Source organism: Rhinolophus ferrumequinum, chromosome 12, assembly GCF_004115265.2.
Source record: "Rhinolophus ferrumequinum isolate MPI-CBG mRhiFer1 chromosome 12, mRhiFer1_v1.p, whole genome shotgun sequence".
In the NCBI taxonomy this organism is placed as follows: Eukaryota; Metazoa; Chordata; class Mammalia; order Chiroptera; family Rhinolophidae; genus Rhinolophus; species Rhinolophus ferrumequinum.
The window spans coordinates 33,188,437-33,214,358 of NC_046295.1; the positions used below are offsets into that span (position 1 = coordinate 33,188,437).

The 25,922-nt window shown below is 36.0% G+C and overlaps 1 protein-coding gene across 1 annotated transcript in view; it reads left to right on the forward strand.

The window, feature by feature from the left end:
* Window positions 1–903: 903 nt before the first annotated feature.
* Window positions 904–25,922, forward strand: part of PUM3 (pumilio RNA binding family member 3) — a 34,205-nt gene continuing 9,186 nt past the window's right edge. The window contains exons 1-12 of the mRNA XM_033123910.1: window positions 904–995; window positions 2,105–2,320; window positions 5,561–5,696; window positions 6,307–6,382; window positions 8,705–8,798; window positions 9,041–9,107; window positions 10,127–10,301; window positions 11,357–11,460; window positions 12,416–12,494; window positions 15,665–15,763; window positions 16,632–16,685; window positions 19,826–19,906. Of these exons, the coding sequence (XP_032979801.1) occupies window positions 911–995; window positions 2,105–2,320; window positions 5,561–5,696; window positions 6,307–6,382; window positions 8,705–8,798; window positions 9,041–9,107; window positions 10,127–10,301; window positions 11,357–11,460; window positions 12,416–12,494; window positions 15,665–15,763; window positions 16,632–16,685; window positions 19,826–19,906 (1,266 nt within the window). The 5' untranslated portion in view covers window positions 904–910. The remainder of the gene's footprint in view (window positions 996–2,104; window positions 2,321–5,560; window positions 5,697–6,306; window positions 6,383–8,704; window positions 8,799–9,040; window positions 9,108–10,126; window positions 10,302–11,356; window positions 11,461–12,415; window positions 12,495–15,664; window positions 15,764–16,631; window positions 16,686–19,825; window positions 19,907–25,922) is intronic.

Consider the following 25,922-nt stretch of genomic DNA (forward strand, 5'->3'; position numbering starts at 1 on the left):
CAAATGAAGGCTATTCAACCAAGTGCCTAACCGTAGTCTTCAGATGTGTCTCCGTCATGAGAAACAAGTAAAGACTGAGAAACTGTCACAGAAATACTAACATCTACATTAGAGAGTCAACTTTAGAAATTTAGAAATGAGTTGAATATACAATTTTGGAAAGCAGAGAAATAACCAAATGGCTTTTGCCCCTGATATATTCTGCTTTCGGGAGCCTTAGGTAGGTGAGGGGTTACCTATGGTCTGCCCTGTGCACCATGGGGTCCCTTACCCAGAAGTGAGCTGGTAGGCGGATTCCTTAAAATGAAATATTAAATATCTAAACAATCTTTTGGAGGTCACTGAAAGGTACTGGCTTGCCTCTAAAAGAATAAGAAACATTTGAAGCTAGTCTTTGTTTTAGCTCCATTATATTACATAGGGAACTTGTAGATAATCTTTAATATTCAGTCATTAAATTTGAATTTTTGGTAAGTGCAGCCTATTGTTTGTTCCTGGCTTTTTTGGATAGAGACCAAGAAATCAAATGGTAATATTATCAGTTTCTCATCACGAAGCCTTCCCACGTTATAAGAAACACAAACACAGACACTTGTATCACATTTAATGTAAATAATGGTCTGTTTTTTGCCAGTACTATTGCTGAAATGTTGCCTCCAAATACATCACACACTAGCCAAGGGGTGTGTGTGTGTGTTTTCTTAGTTTTTGCGTTGCTTATTTTATTTTCAATTTTAAAATCTTAGAAGCAGTGATTGTGTAGCTCCTGGATTTGTGTGGTTACCCAGGTAATTTGTCCTGCATCTGTGAACTCAGGTACTAAATGTGGTAGTGACTACTTAATGAGTCTTATTCCATGCGAGCAATCCAGTGATCCTTTTGGATTTTGTTTTTGTTTTCCAGAGTTGCTATGATGGAAGTCAAAGGGAAAAAAAAATTTACAGGGAAAAATACAAAGACGTCACAAGAAAAAAACAGATTTCATAAAAACAGTGGTAAGCTAGCTGTACCCAAATATGCTTCCCATGTGCTTGTTTGGTCCTTATAATTGAAGAGAGGGATTGGTGGGATGTGGGGGCATGTGGCAGATTACAGTCTGTATTGGTGGGTTAGGATTAGGATTAAAATAAGAAAAAAAGTGGATGTTAACATCTATGAGTTTGCGTGTTCCATGTGAAACTAAGACATTTAAGAAATTGCCAGGATAATTGGGGGATGTAATACTCATGAAAGACCCCTTATGTCAGCTAATGATACTGTTGTCTCATACTAGTCACACGAATTCACCACATTTTATTTAAATGCATGATAAATTGTGGCTAATTAATACATACTACTAGTAAACCAAATACTTTTGTCTTCAAGACTTCTGATTGTGATGTCTATATTATTCCATCAGGTGTCAGTATTGCAAAATAGAAAAGTCGGGATCTGTGTAAATGACTAAATGGTTCCTAAGTAATTTTTTTTTTCCAGCAGCAGTCTTAGGGCATAGTTGTTGCAGTTTTCACGTCATTTATTAGGTATTTAATTTGCGAGCTTTGTTGACCAAGGAAGATTTTTGTCAGATAACTTTATTATAGACTTTGTAAACTTTCTTTTAAAACTAGAAATTTTGAAAAATTAACATCTTTAATTTATCTATATGGTAGACAAATTTTAAGTGTTCATTTTATTCTTAGATTCCTATGATGTTATTCAACCATTGGAAATGATGTGTAAAAGTTTTAATGACATGAAGTTACTAAAGTAAAATATAAAAGCATATAAATAATACCTCATCTCTACTTTATGCTTAAAACAAGTACACCAAACTGACAACTGGTTATCTCTGGTTATCTCTATAATTATCTCATTTATTATGCATTTCTCTACTTTGTAGGTTTTCTACAATGAACCTGTATTATAATTTTATAATCAAAGAAAGTTTTTAAATTTTGTTTTGATTTTTAAAATCCCACCGTGCTCCATATTTGAGAGTAAGATAAAGTATGTTTCTCTAAACATACTTTTCTGTAATTTTCTGTAACAAGTGCAACCGAGTGAGAAAAAGAGATCTAGGCTCAAGATCATTGAACTAATAATTGTTTATTATTGTCACTAGATTCTGGTTCTTCAAAGACGTTCCCAAGAAAAGTTAAGGAAGGTGGACTTAAAATCACACCTAAGAACTTTGAGAAAGGTGCCACAAAACCAGGGAGAAAAGGTGTGAAGCAGTTCAAGAATAAGCAGCAAGGGGATAAAATACCAAAGAATAAATTCCAGCAGGCAAATAAATTCCACAAGAAGAGAAAATTTCAGCCGGACAGTAAAAGTGAGGGTAAGCACTGATTCCTTCAGCACAGTTTTTGGGGACGCTGTGCCCCGTCTGAGTCACCCCCAGAACCACTGCGCACAAGGGCTCTAGAAATCTGTTAGAGACCTCCCATTCTTGTTCCTTGACAGGCAGCATTTGGGGTGGGGAGGAAATGGGATTAAATAAACAACAGGAAGCATCCTTCCTGGTCAGAATTGTCCTTTGATGCTTCGAGTTTCTTATGTCCTAAGCCCTTGTTGAATTACCCTAGCTGTGAAGTTGAGCTAAGTTGTAATGGCTTCATACAGAGGAATTCCAATAAAACTTTGCTTTCTGTAGGCTAATATTTATTTATTCATTCAATCATTTATTGAACAAACAAATATTTGAGTTTTGCATGCACTGTGCTTGGAGATGGGGGAAAAATGAACAACCAGTGAGGGTACAGGCCCTGACTAATCAGCATAGAAGCGGCCTTAAATCACCAGTGTGTCCAGGTAAATACCTGCCTTGGCTAAGGGTGTCTTAGTGAACAAGAGACAGGCCCTTTCCTTACAGAGCGTAGGCCACTTGAATACAGTCAACCCAACAGATGGCTCAGATCCAGTAGGCAGTTCCAGGGAAGGTGTAGTGTGTACATGGCATATTCGACTTTAATGGGTTCAGGACAAGTTGCCAACTGATGGGATGTACTGGCATGGCTCCTATTGAAATAAACTGCCCATCTCTTCTTCCCGATGTTTTAGGGGTCATTTCGAACCCAGAGCTTTGCTGTCTGTTGGACACCGTGCCCCTCTTACGCGTTGTCTTGCACTGGTCTCCAGCTTACCTGTGCTTGGTGTACATGTACCTTCTCTGCAGCATCATGAGAATTTCTCTGGTGTCTCCTCTTTTTCTCCATCTGGCATAGCCTAATACTGTTCCTTTGCTGCCAACTGAGACCACTGTCATGGGGCCCTCTCAGTCCAGTTCGCTAGCCCTGGTCTCTGCTCTCTCTGTGGGGCTTATCACCAGAGGGACAGCAGCCTAAAGACAGGGAGGTTGGGAGAGAGGAAGGAAAGGAAATTTTTCATTTTTTCTCATTAGTCTTGCAGGGTCCTTTCATGCTCCAGCCCCAGTGTTTTCTTATTACTCCTTTATCTTCCTCTTCCTCCTCTACATCACCCCCACACCCCTTAGATTCTCTTTCAGCTTCTCTTTCCTACCTCTTCTTTCTTACCCTTTCTAATAAATCCTAAAAATCTTCCTTTCCTTGCTGGAATTCTTGGCCCCTGCATTTTAAAGACACACACACATTCTCACATTAAGATCCTGCCATGCTGTAGCCTGGTTTCTTTTGCTCTAGGAGTTACGTTCCTAACACCCCAAAAGGGAACTCTGATTTTGTTTTCTCATATTTTTATAGCATCAGCTGAGGGGATTGGATACAAGACATCCCCAACATTGGTGTATCTGCTTCAACCTAGCATGGCATAATGTCAAGGGTGCCCAAATGTTTGTAGAATTAAATGAGCTCTGTTACTACCCTCTGAGGTATATATACTACGTGATGCTCTGATATTAATGGTAGATGTGCACTCTGTTGACCTGCAATCCTCTATTACCAGGCCAGGAATAAGTAAGGAGCCAGCAAGGGGAATAAATATGTCGTAGGGTATTGTATAGCCATTAAAAATTATGGTCTTAAGGAATATATAGTTTCATGGAGGAACACTCACAGTGTAATTATGTTTAAGTGAAGACTGTAGAGTCTGAATTTTTAAGAGTAATATAAAGCATGCATAGGAAAAAGTCCAGAAGGAAATAAAATGTTAATGATTATTATCTAGTTTTGGGGATTATAGGAGAATTTTGTTCTTTGCATTTTCCAAGTTGTTTGTAATGAATATTTTTAATCAGAGAAAGGGGGATATTTAGAAGAAACTGATTCTCCAAAGGGTTCTTTGCAGAATGCTCATGTTAGTAATAATACACATTTTATTGAGTTGTTCTTTGTTTGGCCTCATCAGGATTTTTGATTCAAGTGGTAAAATATTTGGATTTTGAAGACAAAAAAATACTAATAGACACTTGACTTTCATAGAACTCCTCAGTAAAGAACTTAGAAGTTTTGATTGTGCATTGTCGTAAGTAACAGGCAGCAGAACACCAAGTTTCAAGAGTCCTCTCTGGGTTTGAATCCTGACTCTACCATTTCCTAGTTGTGTGACCTTGAACTAGGAACTTAGCTGGTTGGTGATTTTGTTTTTCCCATGTAAAAGGGAGGGTAATAAAGTACCTAACTCTTAGCAAGGTTCTAGTATTCAGTACAGTATTGAGGATAGTCGTTAATGCTGTACATTGTCTCTGGACTTACTCATCCTATATAGCTATAACTTTGTACCGTTCAACCAGCATCTTTCTGTGTCCCTCACCTTCCTGCCCCTGGTAACCACTGTTCTACTCTGTGCTTCAGTGTATTTGACATTTTTAGATTCTACATGTATGTCAGATTTTGCAGGTTTTTTTCCTTTCTATGTCTACCCCAGAACTCACCTTGCGAAAAAATAGTGCTCACCTTACAATAGAGTTATTGTAAGAGTTAAATGACTTAATATATAACAACGCTCAGAATAGTGAATTGTTGTTTTTCTTGTTTTGATTTGGACTAATACTTCTTTTCATTAAGAACTGGTTATACCTAAAGTCCAATGAACTTAAAGTTCTAAAGTAGTATTTCATATTTCACTTTACAATTGAAAAAGATGCTTAAAATTTTTGAAGTGCTTTTATAATTTTTTTTAGTTTCCTTTTTTCTTAATAGGTATCCTCTTAAGAATAAATAGCTGTTGAATGAATGATTGGTTGATTTCAATCAAATTTAAAATGTATAAACTGCTCAGAAAATGAAATAAAGTATATTTATAGAGAATACAGAAGGTGCCAAAAAAATGTATACACATTTTAAGAAAGGAAAACTGTATTAAAATTGTAATACTCAATATACACCGACAATAAAAGATGAATACAAGTCACGTTTGACTTCTGCAATTACAAAAGGTGCTCAGAGTGGTTACCATCAGCGTCCAGACACTTCTGATGATGGCAAATTGCTGACCACAGTGTCCACTTGTGTACATTTTTTTGGCTCCTGGTATTTCCCCCCTTCTAGTTTCCCCAATGAGTATAGGTCCTGATCAGTAATTGCCCTGTGTGCCTGACTTGTGCATGTTTATGGCACTTAGAATGTTGCATGTAATTGAAAATAATTTCTATAATGACTAGACTCAGCAGCCAAGAAACCCAAATGGGATGATTTCAAAAAGAAGAAGAAAGAACTGAAGCAAAGCAGACAACTTAGTGACAGAACCAACTATGACATTGTTGTTCGGGCAAAGCAGCTTTGGGAGATGTTGAGAAGGTAACGCTACTTACTGGCATCTTATTAGTCCCTTTGAGATGAAGGCAGAGTAACAACAGTGTGCGTTGTAAACAGGGAGATTTCCTAAAATAAAGGACATAGCACTTGGGTTATTTGGGGAGTCCTCATAACCCTCCAGTAGAGGCATGCGTCTCGGGATGTCTGCCTATTGCATAAATGTGTGGAACCATTCGGATGGTGTCAGATGTGCTTATGAAACTGTACGAGAGTTCAATTGGATTTGACACCCTTCCTGAAAGATTTCTGAGGAAACGAAGGACAATTTCTTATTGGCTAGGTTTTGCGATACTTAAGTATTTGGTATCTTGGACTTGTTTTATTATTTTCTTTACTTCTGAAGTTCTGGCTGTTAAGATTTAGATTGATGCGTGAAATTATACCTTGTGAGATGAGTTTCTGCCTTTGAGAAAAATTACTTTTCTCTGGCTGCTCTGGAATAGTAATTTTAATGTCAAAAGGTTTGCTGCTTGAAAAAGAAAATCATACTGAACTGGGTGAGCATACACTGAAATGGTTTTTAGTTTTGCGTGTTTAAAATAATGCCTTTCACGTAAGGTACATTTCCTCCCTCTTTTATTCTCATTTATAGAAAAGACTGTGACAAAGAAAAAAGAGTGAAGTTGATGAGTGATTTGCAGAAGTTGATTCAAGGAAAAATTAAAACTGTAAGTAGGGCATTACTTATAGTTGCAATTTTGGCAATTGAAATTGACTTACTCTCAGTATAAGGGAGCTGACCATTCGGACAAGTGAAATTGTTCTTTTAAATGTATTTGGCCCAAAATTTCAAATACCTTTTATGATACTGACTAAATAAAAATTTAAGAGTGAGGGAACTTACTACTTGGAAATTGTAAAAACACCATTAAGTATTTGGCTATGTCATTTTAAAAATAATTTAGTTAAAATAAATCGATGTTCTTTTAAGTTATCTTGAATTTATTAGTTGAATAATATGTTACAAGGTATTGCTCTGAACTCCATGTATTTTTGTATGTTCTAAATTGCTGGCTTTTTTGTGTGTGTGTGATACAAACATGACTACTGCTTTCTTTTCTTCCATGTTTTTACACACATGCAAAGATCTTTAAAATAAAATAGATTAGGGAGTTCTAAAGTAATTCTCATTGTTGCTGTTTAATACTGTTTTATAATAAACTTCTGTTGACTCGTGTATTTGGATAAATACTTAATGACTGTTCACTTAAGACAATCGACTCAGTAGTTTTGGGGACTCTGGAGAGGCAGCCTTTGCCAAAACACGTACATACCGTGTTTCCCCGAAAATAAGACCTAGCCGGAGAATCAGCTCTAATGTGCCTTTGGAGCAAAAATTAACATAAGACCCGGTCTTATTTTACTATAATATAAGACCGGGTCTTATATAATATAATGTAATGTAATATAACATAATATAATATAATATCGGGTCTTATATTAACGTTTGCTCCAAAAGACGCATTAGAGCTGATTGTCCGGTTAGGTCTTATTTTTGGGAAAACACGGTAGGTTTATCTAGAGACTATATTGCAGTTAAAGGATAATGTCTTGAATTAGCAAGTTCCCAGCTGCTGCTTTTGTACAAATCCAGCAAGATCTTTTTAGAAAAGAACTCCTCATCTCTAGCAGTCTGTTATCCTCAATTTATAAATGTTTTACAGTCAAGATTCTTTCCCAGTTACCCTTGGATTATTAACTACATGCCTGTGGACTTGGGAGTTAGTCTGGTGTTCAGATCCTCACTCTGCGGCTTAAGATAGTGTGCTTTTGGACCGTGTCAGTCTATTTATTATTTACTGTTGGCTGAGAATCACACTAACCAATGCATATGTTGTCTCCTTTCCCTTAAGGTCATTATCCCTATTACACATTTCATACATCTAAGACTCAGACTAAGTTAAGTTTCATCCCCAGGGCCACAGGAATAACAAGTTCCTTAACATCTCATAAACTTAACTTGTCTCTTCTGTAAAGTGGAAATCAAAACAGCCCCACTCTTAAGGTTGCTTTGAGGTCTAAATGAGAAAACTATATTTAAAGCCTGTTCATTGGTTATATAGTAAGTAATCAATATAGGCACAAAACAGCCTTATTTAAAAATAATGTTTTATGAGTTCTATCAGAAATGTCTATACAGAGTTCCCTTAAGGAAATTCTTCTGAAATCCACAGACTTTGGAGGTGTACCTTCACCTTCTGGTTTGTTGGAATTCAAAAATTTTAAAGACAGACTGAGCAACAAATAATAAGCACTATTCAAGTAGACGGGTAATATAGCACAGTAAATAATTTTGAATGGTTGATTGTGGTTATTGCTGTAGAAAACTGATCAAGTCCTTCATTGAAGATCTAATCCATTCAGTAGTTGTGGTAGGAAGATGGATTGGAGAATCAGATTTGAAATACAACAGATTTTTAGGAATATAACTGGATATATGTTTGGGGATCATAATGAAAATGGGAGTAATGGGGGGATTCGCTTATAATGTGTGTATAGATATTTTTACTTACATAATAAGACTTTTAAATCTATCTTACATTTTACCTTTGCTTGCCACAGCCAAACATTCTGAGATTATTTATATTTTTTAAAAAATTGTAGAATAGCAGAATTTTTGAGTTGGAAAATTCCGTGTATAGCGAAAAGAACTTTCAGAGAAATGAGAAATATAACATGTATAATCATTGAACAGGTTTGGTTTGATTTGGTTTTGTTTTAATTAGTAATGGTAAGAGTCTTGCAAAATGGTGAAATCTATTCCTGTCTCAATGCCATGTTATTGGCAGCAAAACCAGAGAAAGCCATTCTGTACAATTAAAGCAAGTATTTGTACTCCCAGTTAACCTAGATTTAATTTTATCCATGAAGACCCTACCTTTTTTCTAACAAGGAATTCTGAAAGACGTAGCAATAAAACATAACTACTATGATAAAGACATAAATCTTCAGAGATGTGGTCTAAAGGCCCAAATCTGTTTTTCCTACAGATTGCATTTGCACATGACTCAACTCGTGTGATCCAGTGTTACATTCAGTATGGTAATGAAGAACAGAAAAAACAGGCTTTTGAAGAACTGCGAGGTATTTCTTACATATTGAAGGTTAATTGTAATCATTTTTAATTAGTCATTTGTTTTCTCTTGGAATACCCAAGACTGTCTTGGAAAATAATTCTGTCCTGGGAAAGTAGTGTGTCCTCTGCAGGACTTTTTATTTGTTCTTTGCCTGGGATAAATAGAGAGTTATTTGTGTTCTCAGGATTGTGCATTTATCTTGCCTCTGTTTCTGAGGAATCATTGTAATGTAATGTATTTGTTTTTCAGATGATTTGGTTGAATTAAGTAAAGCTAAATATTCCAGAAATATTGTTAAGAAATTTCTCATGTATGGGTAAGTTGTTGTATTTATACAATATTTTTTTACTAGTTTTTCAAAGGTTCGGATACCGATTGTATGCAAATGTTACTTAAAAGTCCATGACCATAATAATAGTCCTGAGCAGGTGTTTGTAATATTTCCAGGGAGTATGGTTTTAAAAACAATTATTGAAATTAATGTAAAATGATGGTACTGCCCTCATCATTCTTATGAGATATCTTGAAGCCCTGGAGAAGAGAAGTGAAATAATTAACTTGTAATTTGTTACTAGTATTTAGAGGGTAGAGGGTTGGGAGGGGCAGGTGAGTAGACTCAGGCAGAGTCAGTGGGTCAAGAAATGTCAAGATGGAAGGATTTCCTAAATTATGTATAATTGATACTTGATGTCTCTTTCTGAGTATAATAATTGCCAAAATATGCTAACCAACAACAAAAAAGTACTGTTGACAGAATTTTCAAAAACTATTCCTGACTATAATTATCAGATGCTTGATTGTTTTAGGATGTTATATACTTATGATTAAGTCCTGTTTTAAAAGAGCGTCCTTAGAATATGTTTTATTCATATTTCCGTGCATCTTTGACTTTCACCTTATCCTTTTGTCCTTCCCTACTTTTTTCAAGCTGAACAATTTAATATGGGAACTGACATTTATTGCACACTTACTATGTGCTAGTCACAGTTCTCCGTATATCTTACTTAACTCATTTCATCCTCACGTCAGTGTTATTCTTTCTATTTTCTGAATGAAGAAGCTGAGGCACAGAGAGGTTAAATAACTTGCTCAGGGTCTTTTAGCTGATAAGCAGAGCCGTTTCAAACCCAGGCAGGCTGGCTACTGAGTAACTTAGAAAGCTTGAGGTAGAAATATAAGGAAGTTTGACCTTTCTTCACCTAAGCATTTTTCTGTAGTAGGTCCTTCCCCCCCAATGATGAGTTGGCCTTAGGAGTTATGTTGGTGTCATGTTTTGTTGCCACCCAGCTTTCTCCTTGTAACACTCATCTTTTCCCATGATCACATTGGTGTTAGGAGTAAACCCCAGATTGCAGAGATAATAAGAAGTTTTAAAGGCCACGTAAGGAAGATGCTCCGGCATGCAGAGGCATCAGCCATCGTGGAGTACGCCTACAATGACAAAGCCATTTTGGAGCAGAGGAACATGTTGACGGAGGAGCTCTATGGGAACACATTTCAGCTTTACAAGGTAACATTTCAAGGCATTTTTTTCTAGTGTTTCTACTTTTTCTCTGTGCCGTTCCTTATCTTCTGATGCCCCGTTTTCAGAATGTATTTTCACTTTGGCTGGTCCTCTAGGAGACCATCTCACCCTTTTTCTCTTGGATTATTTTGTCTCTGGTGTAGTGAGCAAGTGATTATGCTTTCTTTCTCCCAGAGCACTATCTTTAAATCCTATTTAGAACGACTTTTGTTACTCTTTCCCACGTGCTCTGTGTAATGCTTCAGTACTTCCCGTTTCCATAGTCAGATAGACTCAGGTAGAAGACTCTTAGCAGTTAGTGAGGCTTTGTGATCATGCGGTAACCATCTCTGGCTGAAGTGCGTCGGGTGCCCTGTTGCTGCCTTTTCCTGTGTTTCTTCACGTGTGTGTGGATTATCCTTCTTCAGGTTGTACCTAGAAAGGAAGGGGAGTAGAGAGACCCATTATAGTACAGGGATTGAGCTGAAGGAAGGGGAGTAGAGAGACCCATTATAGTACAGGGATTGAGCTGAAAAATGCCAGTAATGGGACTGGGACAGTTACAGGATCCATTTCAGACCTTGGGACACAAAAGCCCACACTAATCCCCAGGGGTAAGTATTCATTCCTAGGTTGCCTCCACTACTAGTCAGGTTCCGTTCCTGGGCGGAATTTAGTGCCCTATTTCTGTTTCAACAGTCGCTATAGGAATATACAGATAATTACAACTTATAAGGTAGCGAGGAATTACGAACTGACTCTTTGATCTTGTGATTCGGCACGAGCCAGGTACTTGGCAAGTGCTTGTCGGCCAGCTGTGTTGGTTGGTTATTTAACCTGGCTCAGTTAAGACTGAGAATCAATAATTATTTTATGATTATCAATATGATTTATCAATAATCAAGAATTATTTTATGAGTGTATCTACAGCAGGGCTTTTGTTTATATGGGAAATCTGAAATTTATTTTGCTTATTTAAATGACTGTAATTGATTTTCTTTGTTCTGAAGCTAAAGAAACTTGATTAAATTTACAGGAGTTTGGTTTTTCTTCTGTTGCAGTCAGCAGATCACCCAACTCTGGACAAAGTATTACAGGTACACCCAGAAAAACTAGAGCTTATCATGGATGAAATGAAACAGATTCTAACTCCAATGGCCCAAAAGTAAGAAAGCCATTTTGTTTTAACAAATAGCATTTGAAAGAGGAAAGTTTGTGTAACCCTTGCGTAGAAAAGATGGATAATTTTCCAAATCTAGTCTATTATTTATGTTGAATTGTAAGACTTAGAAATCCGAGAGTGTGGCCTCCTTGGCATTTGTACCATAGTGGAATGGTTAAGACATAGCCTGGGTGTGAATCCTGGTGACCTCTCAGTTACTGTGTGACCTCGGCAACTTAAACTCTCTGTGCCTCAGTTTCCATGTCTATAAAATTGGGACAATAATAGTACATAATTCATAGAGTTTTATGAAGATTAAATGGGTTAATATTTCCAAAACACCCAGAACAGTGCTTTGCCCATGAAGGCAACATGTTTTGCCATCTACTTAGACACTCAGTGTGAACGTGAAGTCTTTGGTGCTTGATTGTTAACCCTCCACTGTGCACCGGAAGTCACCAAATGTCACACCAGGAAGTTTGGATCAATTAGGTGTTGCAGGTTAGATCTATTCAGGTTTTAATTTTGCTAAAATTATTTTATGAAACTGATGCATTGTGGAGGGTGCTTGACAGAAAGAAAACAGCTATAAAAATTAGGTCTATGTATGGATTTCCAACCGTGTGTCCATTGTTGGGTAAAAAATACAGATGTCCTTATTTAAAAGAGTAGAGTATATTTTGAATAATGATTTATTTCATTATTGCTGATTAAATACGAGAAATTTGTACCCTGGTTTTGGTTGCAGATGGCACTAAAATATTTTTATAATCTGGAAGGTTTTTTTTTTTTTAGTTTTAGTACTGCTAAAAGATAAGATCTGTTTTATCACGAATTACATTTGCTAAAACCATTTCACTTGTTTTGATTACTTTAGGACAGCCATAGTTACCTATGTTTGTATTACTGTAGTGCCTGTAGCATCTGATGTGTTGTCTTCTCCTTTTTTTGTTTTCAGGGAAGCTGTGATTAAGCACTCATTGGTGCATAAAGTATTCTTGGACTTTTTTACCTATGCACCCCCAAAGCTAAGATCAGTAAGTTCTTGGTTTTAGTTTTTAAACTAAACATAGAAGAAAAGCCATATTAAAATGTGAAGCACTGCTTTGATGTGCTTTGTCTTTTGGAAATTTTAAGGAGTTCCTTTCCTTATTTAGAGAAGATGAAGCAGTTCTGCTAATTGCATTTGTATTTTTGCCAGAAGACAGTAGAATTGACCATAGTTTTATCAACTCCATTGAATATTTTTTTATTATTATTATTAGTTTCTGGTGCACAAAACAATGTAATAGTTAGACCTTTATCATTTGTATCCCTCACACTGTGTCAACCCCCCTCCCCCATCCACTATCCCTCTGACATCACACGCAGCCATTGCATTTCCACTGTCTCTATTCCTAATGCTGTACTCCGCTTCTTCTAACTATACACATACATATATATATGCATATATACGTATATATGTATATGCGCATATATATACACACACGTACATATATACATACATATATATATATACATGTATATATATATACACACACACACACTTGTAGTTGACATTAATTATTGTTCATCTTCAGCTTCAGGTGTACAGTGCAGTGATCAGGCATCTACATCATCCCTGAGGTGGTCTCCCTAATGAGACAAGTGTCCATTGGATGCCCTACAAAATCTTTACAACATTCCCCAAATTGACCTTTCATGATCCCGTGGCCATCTTGTGGTTACTGACTATGCTTTCTAATCCCCTCACCTTCCCCCTTATCTCCACACCCCCCCCCCCCCCCATCTAGCAACCCTCAGTTTTTCATCTATGTCTCTGAAACTGTTTCTGATTAGTTCATTAATTTATTCTTTTCTTTACATTCCACATATAAGTGAGATCATATGGTATTTGTCTTTCTCTGTCTGGCTTATTTCACTTAACATAATGTTCTCTAGGTCCATCCATGTTGTTGGAAATGGTAAGATTTCTTTTCTTCTTTATGGCTGCGTAATACTCTAATGTATAAATGTACCACAGTTTCTTAATCTAGTCGTCTACCGATGGGCATTTTGGTTGTTTCCATGTCTTGGCTATTGTGTATAGTGCTGCAATAAACATAGGGGTGCACACATTTTTTTGAATTAAAAGAGTTTTGGATTTCTCCGGATAGATACCTAGGAGTGGAATTGTTGGATCATAAGGTAGTTCCATTTTCAGATTTTTGAGATACCTCCATACTGTTTTCCATAGTGGCTGCACCAATCTGCAATCCCACCAACAGTGCACAAGGGTTCCCTTTTCTCCACATCCTCGCCAGCACTTGTTGTTTGTTGATTTATTGATGATAGCCATTTTGACTGGGGTGAGGTGGTATCTCATTGTGGTTTTTATTTGCATTTCTCTGATGGTTAGTGAGAACTCCATTGAATTTTTATATTTTAATTATAATCCACAGAGTATCCTCTAGCTCACCTAATCTGAAAATTAACTAACAGATAGAGGGCTGTTAATCATTCAGGTAGTTTGGAATTCACCTGTGCCGAAACTAAAAACAAAATTATGTTGGTGTTTAAAGGTTAAAGGACACTTATGTAAAGCTAAATGGACCATGAAAAATTGGACCCTATATGATAGAAGGAAAAGGAACAGGGACTGAAGGTAAATTACACTGCCTTTCAAGTCAATTCTGGGAATACAAATGAGAATTCATTGTTTAGCTCCCCGAACTTTGCTTGCTTCATTGTACAATGAACTCATCATCTATTTGTCCTCATTGTAATATGAGGGATAAATAAAATAATGATATTGACTTCTTAACAAATATTCCAGACTAAACATTCACAGAAATTTTAACCCTCTCAAAATTGACATAGAAAATAATTTTCCAAGAGTAGCCACCCACCTAAGCTTGTGGTTCAGTGACAGTAGCAGTGCTGCTTCTCTTTCGGGGAATTCTCTCCCTTTCCTGCAGAGCACAGTATCTCACTGTTGTGGATTTATTGAGGTATTGAGGTAGGACTATATTTTCAGAGCTGTGAAAACGATCATTTGAATATATACAGTGAGGAAAAATCTTTGTTTTTAGTGTTAAGTATATTTTAGTAATAGCAAAAAGCATTGGGAACCCAGTGTGAATATAAAATAATGAGACAAATCTTTTCTGGCCCTGGGGGCATTTTCAAAAGACAGACTTAAACCTTTGGGTTAGTGGAAGCATAATTGGAATATGTGTGTAACTCTCCAACTGGGTAGCTTTGAAGAGATTCATAAGTTTATGTATGCAAACTGAAAGCTGTGTTGTTGATTCATCCTGGGAAAAGGTTGTAAGATAGTTATAGGTGAAATTGCTTGTCTCTTATTGATGAAAATAGGCACCCACCTTTCTCTTTCCTGGCAGAATACCTTATACTTATTTCTTTATTTAATATAAGTTTTAAATATTGGTAATGCACTAAAATGGGGCCCTGCAGCTGTTAGCTGTCAGAACTCATTTATATCTACATATATGCTAGACTTCCAAAGTACAATTTAGCAATTATATGCATTGAAAATGAATAATAAAGATTAAAAATAAACTAAACTATGTTGTAAGAAATTAATGATTGGATTTTTACCCAAAGGTCATTGATACTGAAGGCCTAGTCTAATAGATCAGTTTTTCTTAGGGAAATGTTATTTAAGTGTTTTGTGGTGAATTGTTAATAATTTTTCTGGAAGTAATCCAGTGAGAAACTAAAAAAGAGAAACTTTTTTAGCCAAATTTAGTGTTTTGGTTCTCTGCTCATTTTATATATACACATGTCTCTTTTAGGGAACAGCATCCTTTTTTTTTCTTTTTCTTTTTTTTTTTTTTCAAATCTGGCTTTGTAATTAACTTCTGACCATAGCCACCTCCTGGCTTTCTTTTTCTTGAAAATTCATTTAGGATATACCATATATGTACATACTTTTTTTGAATAGACACTGTATTTTAGTACAGACATAAAATAGGTATTTTAATAGAAATTGCTTGTCAGCAGTATTTCCTACTCTTGATGGAAAAGAATGTTTCTGGAAAGATGTTTTGTATCCGTGTGCTTGTCTACAGAATGAAAAATTAAATTGTTTGCTACCTCTACTGTTTTTCATTCTCTGCACATAACAGCTCCCCAGTAGACAGATTTTTTTTTGTTTTAAGGCAGAAATAATAACCCAAAGCCTCCATGGTTATGTGTTCCCCAGGAAATGATCGAAGCCATCCGCGAAGCAGTCGTATACGTGGCACACACACACGATGGCGCCAGAGTGGCCATGCACTGCCTGTGGCATGGCACTCCCAAGGTAAGTGTGTCCGGGCTTGACTTGCCATTCCTTAGACTTGCTGTCTTCTGTGCTCTTTTCCTGTTGTGCACAAACAACTTTATCTTTGCAAAGTTGTGCCTGTGAGATTCACAGGAATTGGCTTTTCTTTGAGCCTAGTGTTTCTTCTCTGCTGGAGTTTTCGTTCAAGTATGAAAACCTTGAGTTTTCATTGTTTGGGGAGGAACTTGTCAAGCAAATAAACACCATATTTATGTTATTTACAGACATTTTGGTACCTGTCAAGCTCCTTGATTCCTCATTTAATGATCTTAATGGGGGAGGGAGAGGAGGAAGGAGACAGTGGACAGTTACACATTTGCTCATGTGAGTGTTAACTACTTTAAGGGAAAAGGTAAAAGTCCACATTAATTACAGAAGTTTAACAGAAAAGATTCTTGTGATCAATAAAATTCTGCCTTTAAAAGACAGTTATACTTTGTCCACTTTTTAAATTGATACAAATTTAATTTGGATTCAACAAATAATGTGCTGAATGTCATCTGTAAGCTAGACTTATGCATTTGAAGACTGTTCAGACATTGGAAGAGAATCTCTCCATTCTCCCTGTAAAAGGCGGTAGTTTCACTAAGTTAGCCTTGCAGCTAATAGTTTTATGGTTCCATATTTATGTCTCAATGGATTATCACATACAAGTCTAAGATTACAGTAGCTCTGAAAGGGCTTCTAATAATATATTGCAAATTTTTTCTTCCTTGGCTGCATAACTATATTCACTAATGAAAAACAATGCCACTCAAGTGACAATTTAACATTATATAAAATTTTTAGCTATGAAATACCTTTAATCTATAATTAAAAGTTACTTGAGACAATTTTCTTTTTTAAGGACAGGAAAGTGATTGTGAAAACAATGAAGACTTATGTTGAAAAGGTGGCTAATGTAAGTATAAGAAAACTACATATTTCTTTCAATTATTTTTAATAATAAAATGAAATCATGTCTATTACAGAAAATTTGAAAAATTCAGAAAATTACCATTGCCAGAAAATTATTCATTGTTTTATTAGTCCTTTTCTATGCATATCCATGCCTTTTTATATTACTAAATTTGCACAAAATGAGATTTTTCCTTTTTTCATTTAACATTTTGTGACAATTTTCCATTTTTATTAGATATTTTTCAAAAATCTGATATTTACTAGCTTATTTAATGAATTTGCCAATCATGTTATTGACATGGAAATTACTGCCTAGAATAAATTTGTAATGTGGTCAAAGAACATTCTAATTAAGTTTTATAGTTCTTTGGAATCCTTTGGAGATGCTGTAACAGCTTTCCTGATGAAATTAGAGGATATTTTTTGTAGGTGTTTAAGTAGTTTTCCACAGTATTTCTAGAACTTATGTAGTAGTAACGCTATTTTTTAATTTTTGAGTTGTTTCATATTATGTTTTATAGCTTGTCATTTACTGGTGAACTAAAATTAGTGATATTAACAACTTTTTCCTATGAAAAATCTAAAATTACATATTTTCTTTTTTCTGATTGGAACTGTGTATGTATAGTTTTATATTCTAGGGGTTTCAGAGAACTATTAGCATCTGGTGAATACTTAATATAATAAGTACTAATTCCTACCCAGATAAATTGCTGCTGTGTAATTGTGTACATACCTGTTGTCTTCTGTAGTGTTGGAGACTAGGATGAGAGAATGAAACCACTTAGAAGGCAGCAAACTTCTCTGTAACAATGAAATAAATGATTCTCTAGTGAATTGATTCCAGAGTATGAAAATATTTTGTTTCATTACTCATCAGTAAATCTTTTTGCATATTTTAATTTGAATATTTTAATTAGAAATGAATAAGAATAGAATGTTAGAAAGTTTTAAAAGGTATTAATAATAAAAGACATTTTTAAGTAATAAAATTAGGTTGCTTTAATTTTATAGTTTAGTTATAACGACAATTTTTTTGAGAAACTAACTCCCAGAAGGCCCAATGATGGTAACAAGAAATTAACAAGCAATATCTTTTTTAATCTCAAGCAGTTGCTTCTAAAGGGGGAGATAAATTAACCCATGGATTTGATTTCTGAGTTATTTAACAGTGTTTAATTTCTAAATATTGGGGGTTTCTTGGCATACTCTGTTATTTCAGTCCTTTTAAATGTATAAAGACTTATTTTATGGCCCGACAAATGGTCTATCATAGTATCTTGAAAAGAATGTGTTTTGTGTTGTTGGGTGTGGTACTCTATAAATGCCAATTAATGATCAAGGTGGTTGATAGTGTTCAGATCACCAGCGCTTTTATTTATCATTGTCTAGTTCTATTAATATCTCCAATTATAATTATAGAATTGTCTATTTCTCATTTAACTTCTGTCCCAACTTCTTTTCTATTCACCCAGGGATGTTTTATGTTTGGGCGTGCTTCTGTGTGTGGGACTTAAAAAATCAGAAATCATTGGTTGTGTACTATGCACATTGTTCTCTGTCACTTTGTTTCTGCACTTTGTTTCTGTCACTTAATTCATCTCAGGGGTCATTTTATTTCAATATATATATCCCTCTGTCTGCCTCACTTTTTTAGATGACTATTATATTTCATTATATGACTTCCATAATTCGTTTAACCAGTCCCTACTATCGGACACTTGGGTAGTTTCTAGTTTTTTTATTATTTCAAATAGTACCCCAGTGCATATCCTTTGTGCATATATGGAGGCATATTTATAAGATAAATCCAGAATTAGAATTGTTGGATCAGAAATAGGTACATGCATTTTAAGTTGTTACCGCTGTTGTCTATTGCCCTTCAAAGGAGTTTACAGTCTCACAAATGACATAAACGTGTGCCTGCTTTTCCCCACACCTTTGCTAAATTAGTATATTATCAAGGGTTTTCACTTCTGCTTATAGGATAGGTGGATAATGGTGTTTCATTATTTTAATTATTGTCCTTAATTAGTGAGCATTATTTCATGTGCTTAAAGCCGTTTGTACTTGTCTTTTTCTGTGAACTGACCTTGGTGTTCTTGGCCCGTTTTTAGTAGATTGTTGGTTTTTACATAGTAAAGATGTTAGACCTTTGTTTTTTTTCCTCCAGTTTCTAATTGAAACATTATTACCTATCATATTCATCAGACCTGGCTCTGAATGAGGGTTATCAAAAGTCACATGCCCCCTCTAAGTACAATATATTTATATCATTATCTAGGCTACAAAAAGAATAAGCACAAACTCTGAAAACACATTTTTCTTTCTTTTCTTTTTTTCTTTTTTCTTTTTTCTTTTTATATAAAGTAGAAGTTCTTTAACTCTTTGTAACAATACCAGCATCATGGATGTCATTTCAAGAGGTGACCATTGTGAAAGTCACAATGTGGATTTGTATGATCTCTTGCAGTTAATATTTTTTAAAAGCAATTATTTTTATCTTATTATATTTAGCATATAAATGTATTCCAGTTTATTTTTAAGTATTTCTATTCTAATTATATAAGATTATTTTAAAGAAATTGGACAATATATAAAAGAAAATAAAAAATCGTTTGTAATCCTTCAATTCAGAGATGACTGTTACGCTACAGTTTTCTTCCAGGATTTTCTGTGTACATGTGTTATGTATAGTTTGTATATATATAATTGTATCTGAGTTTATACATATTTTCTTTTTTGTGATTGGAACTCTATGTATAGTTTTATATTCTAGGGTTTTTTTTAACCTACTGAATTTTTTTAGTTTAATTTTTAAGTAGCTATTTGTTAACAGGGTACCTATTTTTGAGAGGTGTTATATCCTGGTTAGTTAAAAAAAAATGAGTCTTGGCTAGTTGATGTTGAAGAATGTGCTTTTCTCTTTGTTTCTGTCTTTTTTTTTAAATCAACCTAGAATATAATTAACTAGGTCCTGATAAGAGAGGAAGTTCTTTGAATGGCTTTTATCCATCTTGTTTAAATTATGTTGGGCAAGTTTTGAGGTTGGTAACCTTTATAAAGTGACTCCATGGTTGGAATAAAATGGAGAAGCTATGCTTTTTTTTTTTAATCCTTCCTGGCTTTCATTTCTTACAGGGCCAATATTCCCATTTGGTTTTACTGGCAGCATTTGATTGTATTGATGATACTAAGCTTGTGAAGCAGATAATCATATCAGTAAGTATTTCTCATAGTCATGAATTTTAGTTGAATTGATGTATCAGTTGTGGGTTCGTACGTTTCATTGCACACATATATGTGTAAAGACTTTGATGTATGCTCTTTGACAATATTTTGTTATTTATTAGTTGCCTCAGTTAAGTCTGTTTCGAGGGTTTGCTTTATTCCTTTATAAGCCATAACCTTATAACTGGATATTAATAATATTGTTTTAAATATGTAAAAGAGTGGTTAAATTAGGATAACAAGGTCTTTTTAGACCCTATGACAAACTAAATGAAAAGTTAGCAATGCAGTGCTTATAGTTGGTCAGAAATTTGTTTACATAGTAATCTTTCAGTTATTCAGGAACACATATGCAGGCAGAGGACATCCATGACTCTTCTTGTCTCTCTCCCTTTGGAGAAACTATCTCCACACAGTTATCTCCCTTATCAATACACCGTCCTAGATTGAGCTAGAGAAGAAAAACTGATAAAACTCAATTGGGATACTTCTTAGAGCTTTCATGAAAGCTTTTGTAAAGTCAGATTAAAAATTACTACTAAACTTAAAATACTAGCTTCCGTTTTTACATTTCAGCATTCCTTCTAGTCTGGTATAATGACCAAAAGGTGATAATAATTGAATGCAATTTCTTTAACCCTAAATTTGCCTTCAGAAAAACTGAGCTGTCCTCTTGAAAAGACTATTCCGACGTAAAAACTGCATTCTGAAATAATTTCCTTTATTGTGCAGTGATTGACATTCTGCAATTATTGACTTCTGAATCTGGGACTTTTCCCTTCCTTTGCTTGTAGTGTGCAAGTAGGGAGTAGTGTTGGGTATATAATAGAGGTTGCAGGGGCAGGGGTAAGAAATTGCAACTAGTTGCAGGGATAAGAAATTTGTCTCTGGTTTCAGTGACAAAGCTTGGAAATATTTTAAAAATCGTAATCTGTATAGACATAGGTTATTCATCTGAAAATTACTCAAACCTTTCTGTTTGATGAACGTGGATGGTGTCCTTGGAGAAATCTTAGGAACAAAAGCTACTTTCACACCATTTGCAGGGAGAAGCAGGTGGATGTTCAGAAAGAGACTTTACCTGTTGGCATGTGGTGGTGCTATGGCCTCTCTCTGTAGCCTATCTGGACCAGTAGAGCTGGGTGTAGGAGAAAAAATGTATCAGCTAGTGGAGGGGAAGGAGATTTGTTTTCTTAGATGCCAGCTGTAGGTCCCAGTGTGTGTGTGAATTTCTCATGCCCTTGCTGTCATTTTCCAACTTTCCTCTTGACTATTTTAAGATTGTGATGACTTTCTTTGGGATAAGATTGTGGGAAGAAACAAGTTGGCAAGACTTTCATGTGACAGACTGAGTATTTTGACATGTTCCTTGTGACTTTATTACCCTTTGACTTCAATCAATAATGATTGTTTTTCATTCTAGTGACAGAGATGTGAGGCCATAGATTGGCTAATGAATAAACTTGTTTCATGAAAATAGAAACAGGCTGGGCTATTCAAAGTTTGCTTTTGTTTAATATTTTCAGGACAACTGAAATTTGCATAACTGTTCCAAATGGATTTCAAGAGAAACAAAACTTACTTTAGGATTTGCTGCAGTTGTCGGCTAGATTGCTTTTTTCCAAAGATTCATCCCACTTAAAGTTGCTGTTGAAACAGTTTTAATTCTTTGTGCTTATCAGTTTGATTCCCACCACTACTCAACCCACATTCCTAATGACTTTCTCATACTTAGGGCGGCTTTCCCTGAGAATGGCCTGATTTACTACTGATCTCTTGCCTCTAACTGACAAATGCTCAACAGGTTCTGTGTATCATTAAACTATGTACTAGTGATAAAATTCTGGAATGCTAATTGCTCTTGTATTTTTCCCACCCATCCACCAGAAAATCTGCTGCAGTATGCAGTGTTTTTTAAAAATACCCAAGAAAGCTTGGTGTTGCTAAGAATAAGAATTCTGTTCAATATAACCAGACTTCCTCAAGTATCAGGTTGAAATCAAAACCTGGTCAGCTGAGCCCTCACCTTTCAAAATGGATACACACTGTTGCCCACCTACTTTACTTTCCCAAATAAACATACTTATAAAATTTGATACATTTTACCCTGGAATTGTTGGTATGTCGCAGCTGCTTTGATAGCAGTCGTCCAATGAAGAGGCAGTAAATACACTGGCTAGTTGCTGTTTGAGAGTGACTAAACATTGATGCATACTTTAAAATAGATTGTCTTTAAAACACACAAAGGTATGAGGAATAATATAGTGGACACCTAACCTCCCACCATTTGATAAAGAAGTAAAACTTGGCAAATACAATTCAAGTTCAAGCCCTTTGTGTACCATTCGGATTATATATCCCACCCCTGCCCCATACCCACTGTGATGAATTTTGTATTTATCATTCATACCCATTTCCTTATCCTTTTGCTATATGTAGATGTATGTAGTACTATTTTGCATATTTACAAATTGTATGTAAATGATGTTTTCTCCTGCAACTTGCTTTTGGCATTGTGTGTGTGAGATTCATCATCAGGGGTCGGCAAGCCTTTTTTAAAAGGGGCCAGGTAGTATTTCAGGTGGGCTGTATATGACCTCTTGGTTGCCTATTCTCAGTTTATTTTGTTTTTAGTAACCCTGTAAAATGTAAAGACCCTTCCTGTCTTGTAGGATATACAAAAACAGGCTGCAGGTTAGATTTGACCCATGGATCTTTGTTTGCCTACCCCTGTTCTAAATCATTTATTTTTCAATGCCAAATAGTGTTTGACAATGACTATAGTGCAATTTATTTTTCCATTTTTCTGTAGATGGACGTTTAGATTGTTTACAATTTTTAAAACTTTAAAAACTCTTACTATTTTTTGCTATCCCAAATCATTCTGTGAGCATTATTTTGTGTCTCCTTGTTTCTCAAAGGCATTTGCTTAGCAGAATCGCTGGTTGCCAACTATGCTGCACATATGTTTATATAGAGTCACGTGTCCATCCCACCCAGCCACTACAAAACCTGTTGCATTATGCAGTGCTTTTAAAAATAGCCAAGAAGGCTTAGGGTTGCTAAGCATTCTGTTCTGAGTAACTGGATTTCCTGAAATGTCAGGTTGAAATCATAGCCTAACAAACACTCCTCCTTTTCTCTTTTAAGACCAAGCTCCAGTCCAGTCTCCAGGTAGCATTCTCTGATCTCTCAGCTAGACGTGGTCTCCCCCCAGACCTATTCTCCCATCCTCTCAACTTTAGTAGTTTGTCCTTATCATCCATTCATTCAACAGTTAATCATGACCTGACCCTGGGCTCACAAACTCAGAAATGTTCATCGACCAGGCAGGTAAATGAGTTGAGGTAGGCCAGGTGTGGGGGGTGGACCGTGAGGAAAGGAGCGAGCACATGTCCTGTTCAGGGGGGTAGCCTTCCCCTACTAGGAATGCGAGCTCCTTGGCAATAGATCTTCTGATATATATGTTTTTTAATTGTGGTAAAATACACATAACATAAAATTTCACCATCTTAACCATTTTTAAGGATACAGTTTAGTAGTATTAAGTATATTCACATTGTTGTGCAGACAGTCTCCACAACTTTTTCATCTTGCAAAACTGAAATTATGTGCACTAAACTGTATCTTCTGATTTTTTGAGTGCAGCCAAAAAGGTGAACTTCTGGATAAAAATCATTGTTTTTTTTAAAACAAAATACTGAGGAGGTTGCAGTCACCACCTAGTGATCTAACCTTCCTTCTACACGTCTGTTATTATTATCCATTATTTGCATCTCTTCTTTTTTTTGTTTCTCTAGCCTCTTCTACTGTATTTTAGCTCTTTAAGGTGAGGGCCAGTCTACATTTCTCTTTGTCCTTACACACAACCTACCATAGAGGTGTGTGCACCATAGGTTCATTTCTCAGTGATATGTGTTACCTTCTGCATTTCTTTCCTCCACTGAAAATGCACGTGCACCCTAACCCTTCTTCCAGAGTGCACCCTTCATTTTGACCTTCACTTTTCCTTTTATAAGAGTCCTGGCAAAGTAAGAGTGCCAGAGAATCTGACAAGGGTCCAACACAAGGAGGTCAGAACTGGCCAGACATGTCTTCAGAAGGGAGGTCTTTTTTTCCTTCTCATACTTGACTTCTTCTGTTTACATGCCTGCTTTAGAGTAAAGCATAAGAAGAAGCAATGACAAGAAAAGGAACTTATGATTTTTCTCTTAAATTCTTTTCCTTTTTTTCCCTTCCACCTCCTCACCCCCCACCCCCTCCAGTTCAAGCCATTGTTTCTCAGTCTAGTTGTGTAGGGCACAGCTCCTTGGCCCAGGCTGGTATTATGAGCCTTGTGCTCCCCCCGGCTGCGACAGTTGGTCTCCAGTCGTGGGTCAGCAGCTCTCACAGCAGCCCACAAATGCTCACAACTGCTCACACTGACCTCCAGCTGCTCACAGCCGCCCAGCTCCAGGGAGAGCCATTGTTCACAATCTTAGCTGTAGAGGGCGCAGCTCACTGGCCGATGTGGGAATCCAACTGGCAACCTGAGCATTAGGATCATGGTGCTCCAACCGCCTGAGCCATCGGGTCAGCCCTAAGTTAATTCTTGTAAGAGGGTCAGCTAAGTCAAAAATCTTTAAAACTCAACCTCTATTGTTGGGGTTCTCTCTCTTTTGAGGATTCCAAACTCATGACTCCACCATCTTTGTTAATCTCCATAGTTAAAAATGCTGTATATTGAGAGTTGTGTTTTTAATATGAAAATAAATATAATTACTTTATAGCAGTTTTCAGTTTGCAGTGTGAATTTTCTGATTTACTGCTGGTAATGGCCCACAAGTCAGGCAGGTGTATTATTATTTCCTTTTACAGATAAGGAAATGGGTATGTACAGAGGTTAAAAGATTTGCCAAAGTCTACACATTGAGCCCAAACACTGAATTTAGCATAAAATCAACTATACCGTAGCTTCCTCTCACTTATTTCTACATGTTGCTGTACCTGTTAGTGTTCTCCTCTCTAGAAATGTCTCTCTGTGTGTGTCACCCAGGTTAAAGAGAAATGAATTAGTGCTCTGTAGAATAACAGCACTCACACTGTTGCCTTGTATTTTTCAAAGGTGTATGTTTTTGATGGCAGGAAAGCTGGAGGGAGAGTGAAATGGGGGAAAACCAAGTGATATCACACTCAAATGAACATTGAGTTTAGATCTAAATTCCTTAATTACAAACTGAACGGCAGTAAAGTTCAGTGAATTTGGGGAGTAGTTCTTGAGTAGTATTTGTGCATGGAATTAAGCTTCTCACGTTAAGGTGAAACCATTTCTGCCGAGTCATATGTGTTGCCCTAATCCTTAAGTGTGAAACCTGCAGAGAAAGTAAGTACATTAACAAACATGTTGCTGGCTTCATGCCACCCCTTTTCCTCCCTACACCAAGAAAAATTTTTTTAAAAATAGTAGCCATTTATGTTTCTTCACTGCATACTCCCGCTCCCGTTTTTCGTTTCTGTTTGTTTTAAGCAACTATTTTAAAGGTATACCACTGTGAGGTATAATAAGACTTTGCTGTCTTATTTTACTATAAGACTGGGTATAATATAATGTAATACAATACAACTAATATAATTAATATGATATAATTAATATAATACCGGGTCTTATATTAATTTTTGCTCCAAAAGACGTGTTAGAGCTGATTGTCCAGCTAGGTCTTATTTTCGGGGAAACACGGTAGCAGATCTGAGTATATCATCTCATGGAGAATCCCTTTCCTTAAGAGTGATTGTACGTTTTCTTTGAAAGAGACTAAAGTTGGAATCAGGAGACCGGAGCCCTGCCACTGACATTCTACATCCTTCTGCAAAGTCACCTCTCTCTTTCTGGATTCCTCACCTGTAAACCTGGGTAATGGGACTGAATTCTTTCCATGGCCCCAGCCAGTTCTGAAGAAGCTCGGGTGCTCAAACACACATGGCTTTGCATATCTGTTAGGTTTGTTACAAGAAATAGGACTGTTGGTGG